Source organism: Lepisma saccharinum, chromosome 2 (assembly GCF_977018435.1).
Source record: "Lepisma saccharinum chromosome 2, izLepSacc3.1, whole genome shotgun sequence".
NCBI classification, from domain to species: Eukaryota; Metazoa; Arthropoda; class Insecta; order Zygentoma; family Lepismatidae; genus Lepisma; species Lepisma saccharinum.
This window is the reverse complement of record NC_139230.1, coordinates 200,056,652-200,078,540: the sequence shown is the minus strand read 5'-3', so window position 1 is coordinate 200,078,540 and position 21,889 is coordinate 200,056,652. Positions and strand designations below refer to the sequence as shown.

General features: G+C 37.6%; 1 protein-coding gene across 1 annotated transcript in view; it reads right to left on the bottom strand.

Annotated features, from left to right (window-relative positions):
• Window positions 1–3,379: 3,379 nt before the first annotated feature.
• Window positions 3,380–21,889, bottom strand: part of LOC145984257 (protein AATF-like) — a 46,554-nt gene continuing 28,044 nt past the window's right edge. Inside the window, exons 5-8 of the mRNA XM_083117862.1 lie at window positions 19,135–19,190; window positions 17,099–17,477; window positions 9,417–9,556; window positions 3,380–4,130 (exon numbers count right to left, since the gene is read on the bottom strand). Of these exons, the coding sequence (XP_082973988.1) occupies window positions 3,917–4,130; window positions 9,417–9,556; window positions 17,099–17,477; window positions 19,135–19,190 (789 nt within the window). The 3' untranslated portion in view covers window positions 3,380–3,916. The remainder of the gene's footprint in view (window positions 4,131–9,416; window positions 9,557–17,098; window positions 17,478–19,134; window positions 19,191–21,889) is intronic.

Below are 21,889 nucleotides of genomic sequence, written 5' to 3'. Positions count from 1 at the left end.
TCCTAACACATGTATTTAACAGAAATGGTTTTTTGCATTTTTTTTGTTTTCATGAAAATGGAGGGAAAAAGGTGGGAAAAGGGACTTCTCTTTTGCGTCTCTTTTCAAGGTCAAATTTTTGCTGACAAAGGAAGACCGGCTTTGTTGTTCTAAAGCAATGCTTTTCACTCCCTCCTGTTAACTGCATTCGAAGGAAGCTTGTTTATCAGTATCCGATGTCAAAATGAAAGTTTTCCGTGAGGGTGCAAGCAGGGGGTGGGGGAAGACTGGTTGTTGAATCTGCATTGTGAATATGGAATTTCGAAGCGCGCTGAAGAAAACCTTTGTTTTTTAGCACAAGTGTCCACAAGTTGCAACAGGGGTTACCCTGCATTGTCTAAAAATAGAATTTCAAGCAGCTGCAAGAATTGGCGCTCATTTTTCACTGCGTTCTAGCTCTTCATCCGTGAATGTTGTGGGTAGGTGTCGTTTTGTGCCCAAGTGCGAGGACATTTTTTGGGTGGTGACAATTTTTTTAAATAATTTTTTGGGGGTTTTCTCCCTTCCCCCTCCATATATACGCCAAATTTGCATAAATTTTGCATTTTGACATTTTTTTCGGGGGGGAAACACCATTTTTTTTAAAGAAAAGTATTTTTGAGGGGATTTCCCCCCTTTCCCCCTCCATATGTACGCCGAATGTGCATAAATTATATTTCGTCTGAATTCTGCGATTCATTCTGCGTACAATGGTATATCTTTCATATCTCTAGGGCATTTAGTTTCTGAGCTGCAGTCAATTCAATGTAACTCTGCATTTTGCTCAATTCTGAAGCTTGAGACAGTGGCCTTTCGTTTCAGGGGTACAACTCGCGTTACATTGGTCATACGGCAATGATGCAAATATTTTTTCTGTTTCTTACATGCCAGCGATAATTTCTATGTGCATTTTGAACTTTTCATATCCTTTTTTCAGGGGGGGAGAGAAACCCCATTTTCTTAAAAAAAAGTATTTTCAGGGGATTTCTCCCCTTTCCCCCTCCATATATACGCCGAATGTGCATAAATTATATATCGTCTGAATCTGTGATTCATTCTGTGTACAACGGTATATCGTTCATATACAAGAATCATTAGATGACTGAAAAGTAAGTAATGGTCTCTTAAACCACAAAATAGTAATATAACAACTACTTCTAATGAAAAAGTTAGTTAATATATAACATGGGAGTGTCAAACCTCAAATAGTCTCTGAGCTAAAGTCATTTCAATGTACCGCTGCATTTTGAAGCTTGAATCAGTGGCATGCCGACCATTCCTTTTGGGGGTACAACTCAAGTTACATTGGTCATATGATAATAATGCAAATAATTTTGTGTTCCTTACATGTCAGCGATCATTTCCATGTGCATGTCGACACTGTCATGTACTTTTTTCTTGAGGGGAGGGTGGGGCAACCAAATTTGTTTTCCGAAATTTTGAGAGTTAGCCCCTCCCCCCCCCCCGCCACATATATGCCGAATTTGCTTAAATTTTATATAGTCTGAATCTCTGGTTCATTCTGCGTACAACGGTATATCCCTCATCTCTCTAGGGCAATTAGCCTCCGATCTACACTCATTTAATTGAAACACTGCATTTTGCTCAAAATCGGCTTGGGCATCAAGGGGGTTACATGTGAAAATGGCCTTGGGCACCAAAAGGTTAAAGATGAATTGGTATAATTTTCTTTCTGGTGCTGGGTACTTGTGTATAATTATGCAGATAGTGCAACAATTCAATATAAAATGGTAAACATTTCATAAAGAATCTGAATGTTACATTTACCTCCTTAACTAATGTAAGTATTCAGAGGACTTACAATTTTGCTTTGGAAAATAAAATGGATACAGGGTTGCAACATCTTGTGAAAATATTAACAATTGGGTATGGACCACTATGAAATATACTGATCTAATATAAAATGTATAATTTATAAAATCACGTATGACCTGAATGGTTCATTCATCACTTTAATATATGTAATAATATGAGGCATTGCGGATACTAGAGGTGAACTCAACAAAGGTAGGAGACAGACATTGGAGACTGTAGGAACTCCTGCAACATGTGACACGAGTCTACTTCATCTATAATACTCTGAAAATTGCCTTTAGAATAGAACAGTGCACATTCAGTGGGTTAGATGTGAATACTTTTAAACTGATGTTTCTCATAACTTTTATTTTGAGAGTTCTCCCCTAACATCTGCAATGCAAACAAAAATTGTGTATTTTGATATTTTACAAAATTAAGTTACACAAGTTATATTCTTACTTTTTGGACTTTTAACCACTATGTTAATTTTAAAATACCAACGTTTCGGAGGCTGAATCTGCCTCCATCTTCAGGGTAGCGTGTAGTCTGTTAAATTATATGGTGTCTACCTAGGTACATAGAGGTCATTGTGACCGACAGATGAGGTGTAGCCTTGGCCACCAAGAATAATCCTCCAGGGCAACCATTTATAGACACCATATAATTTAACAGAATACATGCTACCCTGAAGATGGAGGCAGATTCAGCCTCCGAAACGTTGGTATTTTAAAATTAACACTGTTTAAAAGTCCAAAAACTAAGAATGAATAAATCACCACCGATCAGCTACAAAGAAGAATACAAGTTATACTTTCATACAGGGTTGTTCAAGGTCCATGAACCCATAAAATCTAATACGTTCTGCAACAGGACCAGAACCTTTTTTCTCACAATTTAAATTCTGTCCAAATTGCATATTCTTTCATTTCAATACGGAACTTTGACCGTATTTAAATTGATCTGGAAAAATATGGTTCCTGGACTGAATTGAAATACTTTAAACATAAAAAGGTTATTTACAGTCTAGATCCCATTTACACTTCCTGACTTTCTCTCCTGGACCAGAATTGAATTTATTTAAAATTTCTGGACCTTTAACAACCCTGCTTTTATATTCAAGTAATAATTTTGCACCCAGATAATGACTATTTGCAGAAATTGGATCAGCAAAATTATCGGAAATTTTATATGATTATATCAGCAGATACTAAGAGTATGGATTAATCAGTTCCATCCCTAATAAGAATATAGTGCATGTGTATTTCAACTTGTGTTAAACTTCCTGACCCACCAGTCACACTTAGCGATCTCTTCAATTACAGTAACCACTTAGTCAGCTAATAACACCATTCTGGATCTAGATACAGTGGAACATCATATATTTTTCAGGGAACCAAGATGAAAAAAACAACTTAAAATATAAAAAAAATATAGGACCTGTGAACATAATATAAGAGTTCCACTGTATCTCCCGATATGTCAGTGTTGATATTTGGAGTATAAAATTGTGACAGAAATGCAATTTTTAAAATAAAGAGTTTTTATTAATGCTGTGTAAATGAACATACAAAATTGACAAGGTAAGTATGCACTATATTTTTGTTTTAATATTGCTAACACTTAAGCATAATTATAATTGTCCAAATTTACACACATACACAGTGCGGCAATTTGAAATAGAGACTGATTTTTTTTTGCTCGGTAGGTGGCGCCAGCATACACCGCACTGTGTATGCTACTCCAGTGTAACTTTTCAATTTTATTTTGTTACCGTCCAGATCTATTAAAAATTTCCAATGAAAATATTATGTACTTTTAAATATTGTTTCAGACTCAAAAGCTGTCCTTACAACCAATGCTACTGAATAGCATTATAATCACAAATACAGTGGACTGTCATATGCAAGTATATAGAAAAAAAAGAAGGTTCTGGACTGCTATTTAAAGTAACACTTGTTCGAGTTTGTCAATTGAGATCTTAAGAAATTCACTATTACTTCAACATCAATAAAGTTTCACATAAATATAAAGCATGTATCCATGATAACATCTTCATACATATTTACACTTCGTACATCATTTACAACTTTAATTCACGATTGTACTTGTCACTGCCAAATAAAGATTTATAGAGTTCATTCTTTGATTCTTCTGTCCAAGTAGAAGTCATTACAGGTGCCATGAAGTTAACTAATTTTGAGTGGACATCGTAGCGTATTTTACGCCCTTTGGTACCTTTTAGATCACTTACTTTTTTCATTTTGGTTCGTATTTTTTGAAGTTCAAGCCATTTCCTGAAATATACAAAAATATCAATAATTGTATTGAAGAAAGAAAATTAAGCAAGACGTGGATTTTAAACACTGAGAAAATTATGCAATATATACTGCTAATTGAAAGTTCAGAACAAAGTTAATAAGAAATTGAACAAATCAAAGTTACTTGCATTTTAAAAATGTTTTGTCTATTGTCAATCTCTAGAATATGACAACAAAATAGGTGACGTAAGAGGTTAGTAAAAAAATTGATTTCAATAGAATAAAGCTAGGGATGGGCTGATATGAAATTTTGACAGATAATGATAAAGTACCGATATAAAATTAACCAATACAAATAACCGATATTCTACTGATACCATATAAAATTCCAAATGGTCATTGAAGAACCTGAATGGTTCCTTAATGAATGTATTTTGAGGTGACTGCAGTGCTAAAGGAGTTGAAAATTTAGACATTTACTTTTTAAAAATAGGGAATGGAGATTATCCATAAAAATTATAACAAAATGGCATAATTTTGCACTAAATTGTAAGATATTCATAGATACATTGAATCAGTAGAACAATCGGCAATTTTATTGATATGCCTACATAGGCTGATACCGATTGAGTACAGATTAATCTGTCCCATCACTAGAGAAAACAATCACCATGCAAAGATTTAAATGTCTAAAGTCTAGGATGGGCCTATATGAAATAAAGTACAGATATAAATTTATTGATCTCAGATATAAAATAACAAATGTTGCATTAGAGAATCTGAATGGTGCATTCACCTTAATACAATTAATACAAGTAATTCCTTTTTCCTGAGAAAATGGAACTGTATTTCAACATTTACTTTAAAAACTCAAGAAATGTGATTTTTACAGGATGTTTCATAAATAATTGAGGGGCTACAAAAATTTATTGCAAGTAAACTATTGAACTTACAGTAATGAAACCAGTCCAGAACGAACAAGGAACTCCTCAACAGTTTTTTTTAACACCTACAAATGTTCAATGTATGCACCACGAGTGACACGGCACACATCAACACGATAGTCTACTTCTTGCAACACTCGCATCAACATGGGCCTGTAGATAGTGTCTATTGCTCCCTTAGGGCTGCTATATCACATGGCATCGGTGAGAAGAATACCCAGTCTTTCATGAAACACCGCAAAAAGAAGTCACACGGTGTAAGGTCGCGTGATCTTGGGGACCAAAACATTGTACAAAACACTGTGAGTGGTGTGGGTGATTTGAGTGTCGCCTAGCGGTAGGGATATGAACTCTTAGCTTAACGAAAGATGCATGCACTAACTGTTTGCGTTCCTATGGTGTTGATGCGTGCTGTGTCACCCATGGTGCATACATTGAACATTTGTAGGTGCTAAAAAAAAAAACACTGCTTTGAGTTCCTAGTTCATTCTGGACTGGTTTAATTAACGAAAGTTCAATAGTTTACTTGCAATAAATTTTTGTAACCCCTTAATTATTTATGAAACACCTGGTATATAGTTATCCATTAAAAAATAACAATATTGACATTTTTCACTAAAATAATGCTATTTAAAATTATTGGCAATAAGTGATATGCCTAAAAGAGTATCAACTAATCTGTTCCATCCATTATATAACAGAGGCAAAACTTACTTGTAAATGTTCTATTAATTTCAGTAGCCTCTGCCACCATCCACTTGGGAACTCGATGCTTCACTGTTAGGTTGACTTCCGGTTCCTGTTGTTGTTTCCTCGACTACCGCTAGGGACGCTGGTGTAGCCATTTCGTCTGCTGTGCGTGATGGGTTTGAGCTGTTGTAATAGCGGGAGCCAAACATGATGAGCCTGACCACTGTCAATATTCAGCTCGTGCGGAAAGTGCATAATTGCATGTCTCTCTTTGATTTTGGTGTCAATTAGGGTGCGAGATGTGTGCCTAACTGAAACTTTTTGGATCCTGTGTTTATTGAACTTGAGGTGTCTTGCTAGCCTGGTAGTGGGTTGGGATTTTTTTGCACCCGCTAAATGCTGTTGTATACGCTCGTTGGCAGATCCAGTGTGAGTCTTGGTTTGATTTGGTGTTTTAAGTCCACTTTATGCACAGTAAGGCTAATCGGGACTGGACCTACAGTTTAAAGTGGGATCCGAACCACTATGTGCCTCAACCGGGTATCGAACCCGGGACCCCTTGATTACAAGGCGATGACGCTACCACTGCTCCATCGGGGAGGCCCTGTAGTGTGAGTCACTGGGCGTCATATACACCTGGGTTGTCTAGTGGGGAAAGGAATGATCTCTTGTGTTTGCTTAGGGGACTGGCTATTTTGTTCATTGGTTTGTGTGCGAGTTTTATGTCATATTGTTTCAAGGTCTTGGCTAGGCGGTTGGATGTAGTCTGGTGGTAAGGGAAGGCAATCCATTTAGCTCTATCACTGCTGGTTGGGTGGAGTATGTTAGGTTGTCGTACTTGCATTTCCGCTTTGCTGCACCATGTGGAGAGTTGATGTACTGTGTATCCATTTTGAAGTCCTATGTCCGTCACTATGGTAACTTCTGCCTTCAAATCCTCTTTACTTGAACAGTGCGAGAAAGCTCTTCTGTAGAAGTTAAGCCATACGTTGGCTTTATGTTGGGGTGGGTGGTTGGAAAGGGAGTGGATATACTGGTTCCCTGCCCCTGGTTTTATATAAACCGTGGTGGTGAATTTGTTGTCCCTCCTTTTGATGATTGGATCTAGGAAGTTACGGATGCCTTGGTTTTCCCGTTCTATTGTAAATTTCAACCTGGGGTGAATGTTGCTAAGTTTTTCCATGAGTAGATCTATTTCCTCTTCCCTTTTGTAAACGACCAAGGTGTCATCTGCATATCTGCCATATTGTACATATCGGAGTTCTGGTGAGTGAAGAATATCTTTTTCAGCTAGGTGCATGACAATGTTTGCTATGGGAGCGGACAGGGGGTTGCCCATGGCCAAACCTTCTGTTTGTATGAAATACTTTTCTTGAAATTGAAATAGTTGTGCCGGAGGCAGATTTCCAATAACTTGCATACATGAGATACTTCCACTGGTGAGACCTTATTGGCAGAAAGCCATCTTTCCACTGAGGTGAGGGCTAGGTCAATTGGGATGGAGTTATACATGTCAACCATATCTATGCTGGCAATTTTGGCATGGTTGGCTTGTACTATTGATGTTATTGGTTCTTTGGCATCTGTGCTGTTTCAGAAAATGTAGGTCAGTTTGTGATTGTGCTGAGAGATTTTCTTTTTTTAGCCCACTTTGTGAGGTGGACTGTTGGTTGGTTGAAACCTGCGACAATGAGGCGCATCGGAATCCCCTGTTTGTGAATTTTTGGAATGCCATAAGCGAGAGATGGGTGGGTGTTGAGGAGAAGTTTGCAGTCTTCCTGGTTCAGCATTACACAACCTTCAACTGCACGCTTGATTATGCATTTGCACTTTTTGGTTGGGTCCCGTAGATTGTCTTGTATGAATCACTATTTAGTTTTTCATGCATTTTTCGGGAGTAGTCACCTTTATACATGATCACATACTGATTTGTTTTATCTGATTTCATGCACCAACAGTTGTTGGCTTCCAGCCAAGATTTGAATTCGGTTAGCACTGACCTGATTTTTTGGTGGGTCGGGTGGGATTTAGATACCTTCTGTAGAGCCGCCTTCTGCAAAATGCCTGCTGTCGCTGTCTGTATGCTGTCCGCATGTTGCGGGTTGGGTGCAAAACAAGCTGCTTTTTCTGCTGCACATATGATATCTAGGGTGGGAGGGTTCACTGGTTAGTACATTGAATTTTTCGTCGAAAACTAGGAGATTTTTGAATGATTGTGGAATGTTGAGGTTCGTCAAGTTGACAATGTTGTTCATTTGTCCGTCATTTAGGTCATTCAAACTTTCACTCGGCCACTTTCCCCCATGTGGTGTAGTTTGTTGGTGAGGGTACTGTTTTTTTAAATTTTTTCCAGTATGTAGCATGCAATCTATATTTTGGTTAGCATGTTCCCATCTCGTGGGGTTTAGCACTGATACGAGGTAGTTTTTTTGTTTATCGCACATGTGCGCCAGCTGTCGAATTTCTGTGTGTTTGTCTGCAATAACGGCTGTAAGCACTCGCTGTTGTGCATCGTAAACGACGTTTTTCATAGCTGTTCACCGGCACTTTCCACTGAATAAACTTTGGGAAGACGTCACATGTTTTGCACGCTCTGAGGAAACTTATGTCCATTCGTCGAACCAACAGTTTGCATTCGTTTCTTTCATATTCCCGTAGCTCCTTCACAAACGAAGGTTCCGGTAGTCGAGGAAACAACAAAAGGAACCGGAAGTCAACCTAACAGTGAAGCATCGAGTTCCCAAGTGGATGGTGGCAGAGGCTACCGAAATTAATAGAACATATACAAATAAGTTTCACGGATATATTTTTAGTAACTCGTTTACGTCTTATATTATCAACCGCGTTATTTATTCCTCTCAACATGAATAACAGAGGCATTGGCCATGTTAAGAAAAGCACCAGAAAAAAGTTGCCATATAGGAAAATAGGAAAGGAAGCACAAGCGAAGAGTCTGATGCATGCTAAGAGAATTATGAAGTTTATTTTAAATTTATTTCAAATACTGTACTACTACTTTGAGAATTTGAGAATTTAATAATTTAAAAATCTGAATTGTACTTGATCATGGTCTTACCACCCAAATATGTCTTAGTTTTTAGTTTTATAAACAGCTAATTATGCTGTGCTCAAATTAGAAGATCCAATTTTTCCTATTCTTTACATCAAATAATTATGCAAATAAGTTTTCTTTTCCAGATTCAGATATGGGACATGAGTAAGCAGTCACTTTCCCCCCTCTACTATTTATGTAATATTAACTCTGATTCAATTTTTAAGTAAACCAAATGAAATAAACACATGACTACAGTTTCAGAACTCAAAAGTTCTCAATAAAGTCTGTACGATTCAGTTATAGTAAATAAATCCTACTTCTTCCCATTATAGTGACCTGCCTGAAAAATAAGAAATCATATACCTGCATAATTATGAATAATTAAGAGGTGTAATTAACAGATTAACTTATCTGTGAGTACATGAGTATATTATACTAAGAAGTGCAAAAACTATCATATTCTTTGTTCTGACTAACCATGGCTGATATCCTTGCACAGTAAAAATGTGATTATCTGTGAAATGTGCAGTATAGTAAGATTTTTAAAAAATGAATGATATCCATATACAGTCAAAAATATTAGTATTGCCTATAATGTAAGTGAATATTATGACTATTTATTTTTCAATTTACCTTCCCAATATCACTGGCTCTGTTGTATCCTCAGATTTATTATCTATGAGTGCCCTAAGGAGCAGTTGGTAGAAATCACTATCATCGAATATTTCCTCATCATACTCTGTGAAATATTTCATGTTTTCTGATGAAATATCCTGAAACAAAGGAAGAAAGCAATAATTCCATATATTACCAGGAACATACCTAACATTAATTTACAATAATGAAATTCAGGCCATGTATGGACATCTCTATGGTGAAACTGTAACCAGACAGGACATCTATTCATGTAGTCCCATATAGTTCACTGCCCTTTTTGTCACTAGATGTAGTGCAGGTGCATACCAGTGTCAAGCTGGTGCAAGGAAATTGTGTTCAACCAAGCAGACAGTGTACATAAAAATAGTGTATCAAGTTCAGATGATTCAACAAATGCATGCCTGCTTTTTTTGACATTAATTGATTAAATAAATATGGAGAAACTAGTCCTCACTTTTATCTGCGAAGCTGTGTTTTTCTTCTTTTTCGATTAATTTCAGTGGCCACTGCCACCATCCTCTTTGGAACTTGCTGTACTGTTGCTTGGCATGCGTCTTTTGTTTGTAGTTCTCTGGCTGCTGCTAGGTGCGCTGTTGTTAACTGTGCGTCTGGGTTTGTGTCGTCTACTATTTCCAGGTGATAACTGTTGTAGTAGGGGAATCCAAGTGTGGTGCACTTACCTGCTATCGATGTTTAGCTCATGTGGGAAGTGCATTATGGCATGCATTTCCTTGATTTTGGTGTTTACGAGTGTGTGGGCAGTGCGTCTGACTTGAACCTTTTGAATTTTATGGCTATTGTATTTGATGTGTTTAGCAAGACCAGTGGTGGGTTGGGCTTTTTTCGCATCTGCTAGGTGCTGTTGGACTCTTTCATTGACAGATCTGATGGACCTGCTGATGTAATGAGCCTTGAATTCACACTCTGCATCGTATACACCTGGGTTATCAAGGGGGTAGAGGAAGTACCGTTTGTGTTTGTTCAGTTTATCAGCTATTTTGGAATTGGGTTTGTGTGCTACTTTGATGCCATATGGGAGAAGGGCTTTGGATATGTGGTTGGAAGTGGTGGGATGGTAGGGGAAGGCAAACCATTTATATTGGCCGCTGAGTGTTGATTGTGGCTGGGTTGCTTGTGGTTGGTTAGGGTGTCTGACCTGTATTTCCCCTTTACTGCACCAAGTGGAAAGTTGTGCTTCAGTGTAGCCATGTGTCAGGGCTATTTCAGTGATGGTGGCTATCTCCTCTCGCAGATACTCTTCTCTGCAACAGTAGGAAAGGCTCTTCGATAAAAGTTCAGCCACACATTGGCTTTTTGCAAGGGGGGATGGCTAGAGAGAGAGCATGTATGTACTGGTTGCCTGCATCCAGTTTTCTGTAGACAGTGGTTGTGAATTTGTTAAGTGTACAGCTGATGGTGATGCCCAGGAAGTTGATTTTACCATGTTTTTCTTGTTCTACAGTGAAGTTGAGCCTGGGGTTGATGCCATTTAGCTTGTTCACTAGAAGGTTGAGTTCTTCTGCCTTTTTGTATACAACTATAGTGTCGTCCGCGTACCTTCCATATTGGATGTATTGTAGTTCTGGAGTGTGGAGTATCTCTTTTTCAGCCAGGTGCATGACAATGTTGGCTAAAGGAGCTGATAGCGGATTGCCCATTGCAAGGCCCTCGGATTGATTGTAGAATTTATCCTCAAACTGAAAGTAATTGTGTTTTAGACAAACATCCAATAGCCTGGTTATCTCTTGTACCTCTAGAGCAGGGGTTCTGTTTGTTGTCAGCCATCTTTCAACTGAACGCAGTGCTAGGTCTATGGGGATTGAACTGTACATATCTACTACGTCAATGCTGGCTAATTTTGCACTGTCAGCTTGCATTATTGAAGTCACCAGATTTTTAGCATCGGCACTGTTGCGTAACACATATGTAAGTTTGTGGTTGAATTGAGATATTTTGTTTTTTAGCCAGTTTGTTAGGTGAACCGTGGGGTAATTGAAGCCAGGTATTATAAGGTGCATGGTGATTCCAGGTTTATGAGTTTTAGGAATGCCATAGGCAATGGCAGGTGACGGGTGGGGGTTGAGGAGGAATTTGTGGTCTTGTTCACTAAGTATGGCACTAGATTTCACTGCATTTTTCACAATTCTATTGTACCTGTCTGTGGGGTCTTTTTTGACGACACTGTACGAGTCACTGTTTAGTTTGTCTATTACTTTTGTAGAGTAATCACCCTTGTGCATGATTACAAACTGGTTCATTCAAAGGTTCAAGTCAAACACACTGCCCACATGCTCGTAGACACCAAAATCAAGGAAATGCACTTCCCGCACGAGCTAAACATCGATAGCGGGCAAGCGCACCACACTTGGATTCCCCTACAACAGTAGTTATCACCCGGAGCAGACGACACAAACCCAGACGCACAGTTAACAACAGTGCACCTAGCGGCAGTCACAGAACTACAAACAAAAGATGCACGCCAAGCAACAGTACTAGTTCCAACGAGGATGGTGGTAGTGGCCACTGAAATTAATCGAAAAGAAGAAAAAACAGCTTTGCGGATAAAAGTGAGTACTAGTTTCTCCGTATTTATATACTACTGCGTCTCTCTTTTCCCAATTATGAATTAATTGATTGGTTAGCACATGCCACAAGATCATACACCACACTATACACTGCTTCAGAACATAGCGCAAAGGGTGCAGACACCAAAGACACTATATGACACCAAATGAATGAAGTGTAGGACTCAAGTGTTGCACTTTGTAACCAACTACTAGACACATGAGTGCAAAGAGTGTCAAAAAGTGCAGCAAACTAGACGGGACTAGAAAAACTCTCTATTGGTGGATCACAGATGATACTGGGATTCATGCCATTCCAGTGAAACATCCAGGTCCTAGTGCAATGGATTATTGTGCTTTCACATACTGTCTGCATGACCTCCTGAAAAGATGTACACAGGAGTGGGACAACATACCCCTCTCAGTTGCAGCGAAATGGAAAGCATGATATTGAGCAATAGTCAACACTGGTGAGTCTCACATCCAACAGAAACAATATAGCTAATTGGTTAGTTGAAACTAAATCAATCATTGCAGTTCAGAAGATTTTATTATGAGTATGAGGATAATATATCGTCGGTCGGATAACATAACAACGTATCTCACTGTTTTAAAGTTTTCAGGAGAAGCAAAAAACGTTTTTCCACACACTTTTGTAGATAGTTGTGAGAATACTATTTGCCCCCACGAAATTTTATTTTGACACAAAAGTGACTTATGTTTCAGCAATCAAATAGTGTGGTTGAATGCTGCAGGCCTTGCTTTACATGCTTGAAATTTCATAATTTATTGAGATACGTCGGTATGCCATGTCATAATTATTAATCACTCAGAAATATCTTTGATATATGCCATGCAAATTAGTATCAAGTTGCAGCCTCACGATTTGATAAATCTTTTTTTAAAATCAAAATGTGAACAAAATCATACATATAATATACATGATGTTATTGTCTGTGATGCTTATTTGTTTTTTCATCTCTTTTCAAAGTAATGGTTATTTTTTAAGTTCTTTAGATTTATATGTTTATATGTTTTCACTACTAAGTACAAGTAAAAAAACAAAAAGTGCAAAATTACTTCATAACAAATTTGAGAGATAATTTGTCTACATTACATTAGCAACAAGAATGAATTTTCTTGTGAAATGCAGTGACCTGAAACACGTTGTTCTGTAACAGATCAATTGAATGGTTCAAATTTGCATATTATTTTTTGAAGTCACTGTCGAACTAAGGGAAAAGGACCAGCACACAAAGACAATAACTCCACTTACTTCTCCTGCACTATTTTCAAAGGTTCTTTGTTCAATGGAGGTGGCAAACTCGCAACTATCTCTTCACTACGATTTTTGTGGGATCCTCTTGCAGTAAACTTATTTTCATGTAATAGTGATCGGGTTGCTTCTCTAAAATCATAGTTCAGGAATATATTTCCAAGTAAACATAAAAAACATCATCAGTCTTCTTAAGCTGGAAAAGCCTCATATCTTCATCAAGTGCCTTAAATCTAGAAAATTTTCCATCTGCATTGTGTCCACGATGTAAGGATGATGGGTATGAGCTGAGATGTGACAAAGCTTTCTCCAACTTGCTTTAGCAATCTGGAGATGACACTGTGGGCAGAGACTCCCTCATTTTGCTCATGATGGGGATAAAAAAAATCTCGGGCTAACCAGCTAAATAACTAACTCTGTAACCTTATTAAACCCAAAGGTTTATAGCTGCAGCAACACATGCCTTCCGATCTATCCCTATCAAGAAACAGCAACAAGAGGCCAAAAAATCTCAGCACAATTTTCTTTATATTCTCAGCTGTTAATATTACACACCAATGCAGACACTACAATCCTATTCTTGTTCTGGCCAACACAACTGTAGCTGAACTGATGTATTCATAGCCTTCATTACGTAATTTTTCCTAATTTTTCTTCCCTCCTTTTCGAGAAGCCGTTCACCTTCTTTTGGCGGGCAATGCTATCGGGTATTAAAGAATTGTTCTGCACTTTATTTACCTCACATTTTGAATTGTCAATAAGCACCCATTTCTTGTGAAATGCACAGCCACTATATTGAATGAATTGATCCCAGCGAAGCAGGATGTGACACCTGGAACACTAGGAGAAGAATTCATCTTTACATCCTCTTGATTCACAATGATGTGATTTCCCTGGGACATAATCTGGATCACTGACGTCATCTTTAAATAATTCACTGTCGATATCTAAGTCATTCTCATCCTGTTCTTGCATAGGAGATGACATACATTCCATTTGCACAGCAGCCGAGACTGAGGTGTATATATATATATATATCCATCACATGATACAGCAGATTCTTCATCAACTGTTTGTATAACAGTCCTTTTGTACCACTTAATTTCTGGAGGGCAGTAAAATTTTACAGATATCCCGGCTTCGATGTTCTTTTTTTTTTTTCCAAACACATGTAATGCTATTGATGAAACAATACTTCTTGAGCAATCTTCCTCCCATAGTACTAAGACGTCCATCTTCTTCATAAGATGGCTGATTGCAAACTGATCAGGGGCAAGTTGAAAGCTTTGAGAATTTTTTGAAAATGTTGGCTATTGCCTAATAGAGCTTACAAACAAGCTTATTTAACATATGGCTTTGATCCTTCTTCAGAAAACTGTGCCGCTATTGTTGAATTGTGATATTTCCGACTTATGAACAGTCCAATATATTTCTGTATTAGGAAACACCTTTCATCCATTCAACAAAAAGTGTCATTTCATTATCTCTTGGCTGCTATTGTTAGATTGTGCCTTCACAGATTTGTAAACATTCGAATATACATTTCTGCATCACTTCCTCTTTCTCTTTTTTGCACGTATTTTCCCATATTGTTTCATTTTGCTACTAACTAACTAACTAACTAACTCTCTAGCCTTCTTAAACCCGAAGGTTCATGGCTGCAGCAACACAGGCCTTCCATCTGTCCCTATCTTGAGCAAGATCTATATACTCTTTTCCATCCCTACCGATTTCCCTTAGGTCCATCTCCACGTTGTCCCTCCATCTTCGTCTTGGCCTTCCTACTGGTCTCTTACCATCAGGTTTCCCAACAAGAATCCTGAAAACTCCTCTTTCCTCTCCCATTCGTGCCACATGGCCTGCCCACCTAAGTCTTCTTGATTTAATTATTCTAATAATGTCTGGACATGAATACAAATTATGTAGTTCTAAATTATGTAACCTTCTCCACTCACCTGTCTCCTCATCCCTTTTAGGTCCAAATATTTTCCTAAGGATCTTATTTTCAAATACTCTCAATTTATGTTCCTCTTTCAATGTAAGGGACCAAGTTTCACACCCATATAATACTACAGGCAAAATTACGGTTTTGTATATTTTAACTTTTAGATTCTTAGATATTAAACGAGAAGACAAAAGTTTATGAAGAGAGAAGTAACATGCATTTCCTGAATTAAGCCTACTTTTTATTTCCTCCTTAATATAATTTTCATTTGTTAATATTACTCCTAAGTATTTGAATTTGGAAACTGTTTCAAACGAGTTGTTATCAATAATTAGATTTTGATTATTACCTAACACTTGGTTTCGGCCTGTAAGCATATATTTAGTTTTCTCTTGGTTAACTTCCAAACCTATCTCTTTAGCAGTTTTGAAAAATATTTTAGCATTATTCTTAATTGTATTCACATCATCCCCCAGTAAGTCTACATCATCTGCATATGCTAACAACTGAGTCACACCATTTAATTTTAGTCCTTCTTTAGTTTCGTTTACCTTCCTAACAGCATATTCTAAGGCAAAATTAAAGAGCAATGGAGATAATGCATCTCCTTGTTTTAACCCATCATGAATTGTAAATTTGTCAGACATATTAATACCCACACGAATTTTACTTTCTGTTTCACTGGTGCATATTTTTATCATACTAACAAGCTTCTTAGGTATTCCAAACTCTACTAATATATTATATAATTTATCTCTTTTGACCGAATCATATGCTTTTTTGAAATCAATGAATAGCTGATGGACATTTTGATTATATTCCCACTTTTTTTCAAGTGTCTGTCTGATGTGAAAAATTTGATCTGTAGTTGATCTGTTGCGTTTAAATCCACATTAAATTTGCTACTGTAAACAAAATGAGAAACGCCAACTTGTGATACAGTTTAGGGTTTACTTTGTCTGACATAACGATGTAACTTAAGATATGCCGCTATGTCATACAAAATTCTTTAACAAATTGAGATACACCAAATTAAACAAATATCCAAAACTTCCTTAGTTGGATTTGAGCTACGCCGCTCCATAGGGTGATGTAGGGCACTGGTACGACCCCAAGTATGTCAATAACTCAATTTCGCAAAAAATTGAGATACGTCGTTATGTCATCCAACCGACAATATCTCCAGGTAAGAGTAGATAATCAGTTTCAACAGATTTAGATTGCATCAAAAGGAATCTTCATCTGGGAGGCTGGGCAAACATGAGTTTTTTTTTAATGTGTGTTCAAAGCCATGGAATGCTGCTAAAATGTCAGAGGTCAGACATTACACCACTTTGACTATTTTTGCATGCATGTGTGTGTGTGTGTGTGCTATATTCAGAGAAGATCAGTCTTCTGCAAAACAAATAGTTTAAGTTTTTAAGTGCACTTATGTTCAGATAGGCTTATCAGAACTGGCACTACAGTTTAAAGTGAGATCTGAAACACTGTGCAATATGCCTTTAGACCAAAAATAGGGCTCACTTACAAAGTGACAACATTACCACAATGCCACCCACAGGAACAACCAGCAATTGTGATAATCACATCTGGCATGTTGGTACTCAGGACTAAATATGGCCACTAAAAAGTGTACACATCAAAACCTACTTATTGCTAGAAGCTGGTTCTGTGGTTGACTTCTGCTCTTGCCATTGAAGTTCCTGGGTTTCAGTACCAAGCTGGGCATGGGTGTTCTTTGTGAGTGTCCCTTCATCAATTTTATCTTATCATTACTCATCATCATTGTTGCAATTACAGGCCAGCTCTTGTCATTATTAAGATCAAAATAAAATAATACTATGTATTAACTGCAATCCACTTTTATTCTTACCTGGTTTCCTGAGGTATCTGTTCTTTGCTTTCCCAAAACTTCATATGCAGACCTTTTCATCTGAGTCCTCTTGACAAGACGCTGCTTGTCAGCAAGAACATGTTCTATTTGTTTTAACGTTGGCTGCTCAAATCCACTCATAGTCCGATTAACATTTCCAGAGACAACACGTGTTTTGTCATTCCACTTCTGAATCACAGAATTTCGATAAGGTACAAATATTTTGTGTCGCTTGGTTAGGAGTTCTGAATAATCATTTAACTTTCTTTTCTTTGGCTGAAGAGGAGGAGACTGATCGGGAACATGTTTTTCTGCATCTTCCTCTTCTGTGTCACTTGTAATCTCTTCATCACTCATTCTGTTGTCACTTGCAGTCTCTCTGAAAGAAAAGATCAAGGATTTATATACACCTTTGGCTTCCTTAGGAGGTTGAACAAGGTAAAAAGTGGTGAAATTTAGAGAGAGTGTTTAAATAGTTAGTTAGTTGAGTTACAAGCAAGTTACATTGCCCTTTCATGATGTTTCATTCATGTCTGACTGGCAACAAGAATTCTTAGTTTCATGGCAATACTTTTGCATACTTAGTATAGATTTTGCTCATTTTTAAACTGGGTATTTCAAGTTTTGTTTGTTATTGGTATTGAACCAGTATTATACATGTCAAATGTTACATTTTATGCACATTGATTCTAAGAATAGGAGTCAATTCTGCAGTGTGCATCCAAGAGTTAACAAATATTAATGTCTACTTCAATCTGAATGAAAAACAGGATTTGAATGTGAAGTTTTGTCATTCCATTATAAAACCTACACTCCTCAATTATCTAGACTCAGCCATAATTTTACAACTTTTGCCAAGTTACAAAATTGAACATACAACTGATTACTTGCAGTGGCCAGCAGCATGTCACTTTTCAATTTCATTTTATTTGTGTGTGTTTGTGCTAGTGATGTGACGAAGCTAAAAATTACTGATTCCAATGTACTCACTGATACATTTTTAAATCAATATCAATGCCGATATTTAAGCAATTGCAATGCATAAGATTATTCAATAGAAATGGAGTGTTATTTTCTGCAAGGCAAAAATAAATTTGCTACGAAAATGTCTATTTGCATGTTATATTCTCAAAGAGACTTAACACTAGTACAGCAGCAGTTATTTCCATATTTAGAACTTCAGAAAAACAAGTTTTTGAAGCACTTCTGGATGTATTGATTGATTTGGTGTTTTAAGTCCACTTTATGCACAGCTAGGCTAATTGAGACTGGACCTACAGTTTAAAGTGGGATCCAAACCACTATGTGTCTCCACCGGGTATCGAACCCAGGACCCCTTGATTACAAGGTGACAATGCTACCAATGCGCCATCGGGAAGGCCCTCACTTCTGGATGTAATCCACTTCTTTCGTCACATATCTGTCAAGCAACACTGAACAGGTATGCATTAGTTAGTAATTTCTAGCTACTTTTTTGCAGATTTTCGTACTCATTCTTGAATTTCCAGTACAGTAAAGTATCCACATCAAATGAAAGGTTGCTTCACCAACGTAATGTTCTATTTCAGATGTTGTAGTATGTGGATCTTCTGAATGAGAGTCGGTAATGCTTATGAAGATCCGATTGGTCCCCTCTTGTTTGTTTAGAATTTACTTCACATTGACGTAACTTTACAAAATCTGACAAAATTAAAATATACAGAAACATTTTAGGGAGTTAACAATTTAGTATCGGTATCAGTTTAAATATCGGATTTTTATTGATGCTAATACTGAGTCTGAATATGTAATTTTTGGCTGATATTCATACATTGGTAATTGGTTTCGTCACATCCCTACATCTGCATATGTTTAAAGTAATAAGAAAAAAAATGTGTGCAAGAGGAAACTTGAAACTCCACAAAAGAAACTTAGAAATGAGTTTGGTCATGCTTTCTTCTCACATTACAAGCAACAGCAAAGTTAATTCTAGCAATACTTTCTAGTTAGGTGGCAATCTGGTTAGATTTCATGCTATATACCTATCATGTACATACTTTTTCTTTTCTTTTGCAAGTCCTCTTGTTTCTGGATGAGACTTGAGTAGCAACTCCTGGAAGGATATAACATCAATTTTACATACTGAAAGAAATATCATAAAAGTACAATATGAAATCACCAAGTTTTACAGAGCATTTATTACATATCTTTTTTTTTTTCAGAACAATGTTTCTTATGTTTAGGGGAATAAACAACGCGGTTGATAATATAAGATGTAAGCAAGTTACTACAAGTATATCCACGAAACTTACTTGTAAATGTTCTATTAATTATTAGAACATTTACAAGTAAGTTTCGCGGATATACCTTTAGTAACTCGCTTACATCTTATAGTGTTTGTTACTTTTAATGTACATATATGTAAGTTGTCTTTTTGCTTATTTACATTACTTTTCTGCCTCCTTAGAATCACAATGATAAGGATCTTGATGACTGGATAACACTGATGAAAGGACAATCACAAAAGAATGCCTATGCCAGGACTTCAATTTTGAACCGCCAGTGACAAGATCACATGTCCAGCATTCAACAGGCTCAGCCACTGAGGCAACAGATGCGTCGGAGCTGAGGAAATATGAGCAACGTCCATAAAGTAATAATTTATGCTTTTAATTTGCAGGCTTGTTTCAAGAATTTGCGCTGTGGGGAAGCCTTTGGTCCTTAACCCTTAACAGGCGTGGCATGGTCCCTGCAGCCTAGAACAACGCTGTCATTCTCGGAAGCAATAACATGCACTTCCCTCCTTTTTGGTAGCTTCATATTTTGGTATATTACAGGCACTACTTCCCTCGCTGATTTTTAGTTGCAGAGCAATAGATATTCATGGGTCTTATGGACCACGCAATGCCCTTTGTGTAAGTCTTTCGGATCCCAGTTGACTATCTCTTTATTAGAAATATTCTTGCCACACATGAGGAAGTTGGATGTGAAAGTGAATTATCAGATATGCAGTCTGATACAAGAGATAATGAAGCATTATTTCCACTGATTATTGCTATGATCAATTAGATTTTTTCCTTCATTTTGACATTGTGCAGAATTTTTTTTGTGTGAATTTTTTATGTAATTTTGTTTTCTTTGTGTAACTGCATGTATGTTCTGTGATAATTGAACAACAAAAGCATTTTTTGTATCTTACAGTCATATAAAAATGTATTTATAGAGCCGTTATGAATATGTGACAGATGTTTGTAGCATTAGATGAACTGAGTAATAAAAACGACAATAACGGAAATAGTGGATGAAAAATATTATCATAATTCCATAAAGAAGGTCCAAAACACATGGTAATTTGTGAAAAAGTTCGCTCAAGTTTTGATAACTCCTTGGAATTAGTCAATTCAATTTGGGGGCCATGGGACCATGCCACGTCCTTAGCATTACAATCTTGCAAGACGCCCGTTACGGGTTAAGCTACTGGATCAGTAAACATTCCATGCATAGTAGTTCTGCGGAACACTACTAGAGGCCCAGAAAACCAAGTTGGGGCAACCCGTGGAGCCAGCTGAAGTTCGAAGTGTGATTCACTTTTTGTTTTTCAAAGCAAAGATTGCAAAATAAATCCACGATGAACTTGTGGCAGTGTATGGAGGGTATGCTCATCAAATGACAGAGTGGTAAGGTGGCGTAGGTTTCAGTGTGGTTCAACAAGTCTGCAAGATGAAGAATGCATCAGGTAGCCTTTTCTCTTGGAGGAACCCAGAATTGTGAAGAAAGTGGAGTTCCTCATGCTCACAGACCACCGTATTACCATCGCATCCATTGTAAGGGAGGTGAACATTAGTCAGAGGTCAGTATTTAACATAATACACAATGAGCTGCGCATGACAAAGGTTGCCACTTGCTGGGTCCCGTGCTTGCCAACGCCTTCCAAATGCAGCACAGAAAGGAGGCCGCAGCGGAAATGTTTCACCTCTACAGAGCCGATCAGGAGGACTTTTTCCAAAGACTGATCACTATGCATGAGTGCTGGGTGCACCATTATGACTCAGAGATGAAGACAAAGCAAGCAGTGGAAGCACTCAGAGCCACGAACTCTCAAAAAAGCCAAGGTCATGATGCTGAGTGTCTTTTGGGACTGCCACCATGTGCTCCTGTGAGATTATGCCTCCAACGGGAAAACCATTACTGGGCGGTACTGCCAGGACCTACTAACCAAGTTGTGGGATGCAATCAGGAAGGAACATCGTGGAATGCTGACAAAAGGAGTGTTTGCTTCTCCACAACAATGACCCCACCCAATCCACTGTGACTCATGCCACTTTGGGTTTCAAAATTCTCCCTCACCCTCCATATTCTCCGGGGCCTCCCACCCAGTGACTTCTTCCTCCTTCCAGAACTGAAGAAGCCTCTGCGTGGGAGACATTTTGATGACGGTGTCATTTCTGCCGTGAATGGCTTCCTGGACAGCCAGACACAGGACTTCCACAACAATGGCATCCACAAATAGGTACATCGACGGAAGAAGTGTGTCACTCTGGGTGGAGTTTATGTGGAGAAAGACTGATTCATTCACAAAAACTCATGTGCATTACTGTATTCCTTCTTGGCAATAATTATTACTTTATAAACATCCCTCGTTCAGGAACAGATACTCTCCCACCTTCCTGCTAAATTACTTCAAAATTACAGGAATTTAAACTTGTCCATAAATACCAGATATTATGTTCCCCACATTATACATTCAAACTTGATGGTTTCACCATACCAATATGTCAATATATTTTCCTAGATTTTACATTTACTCACATT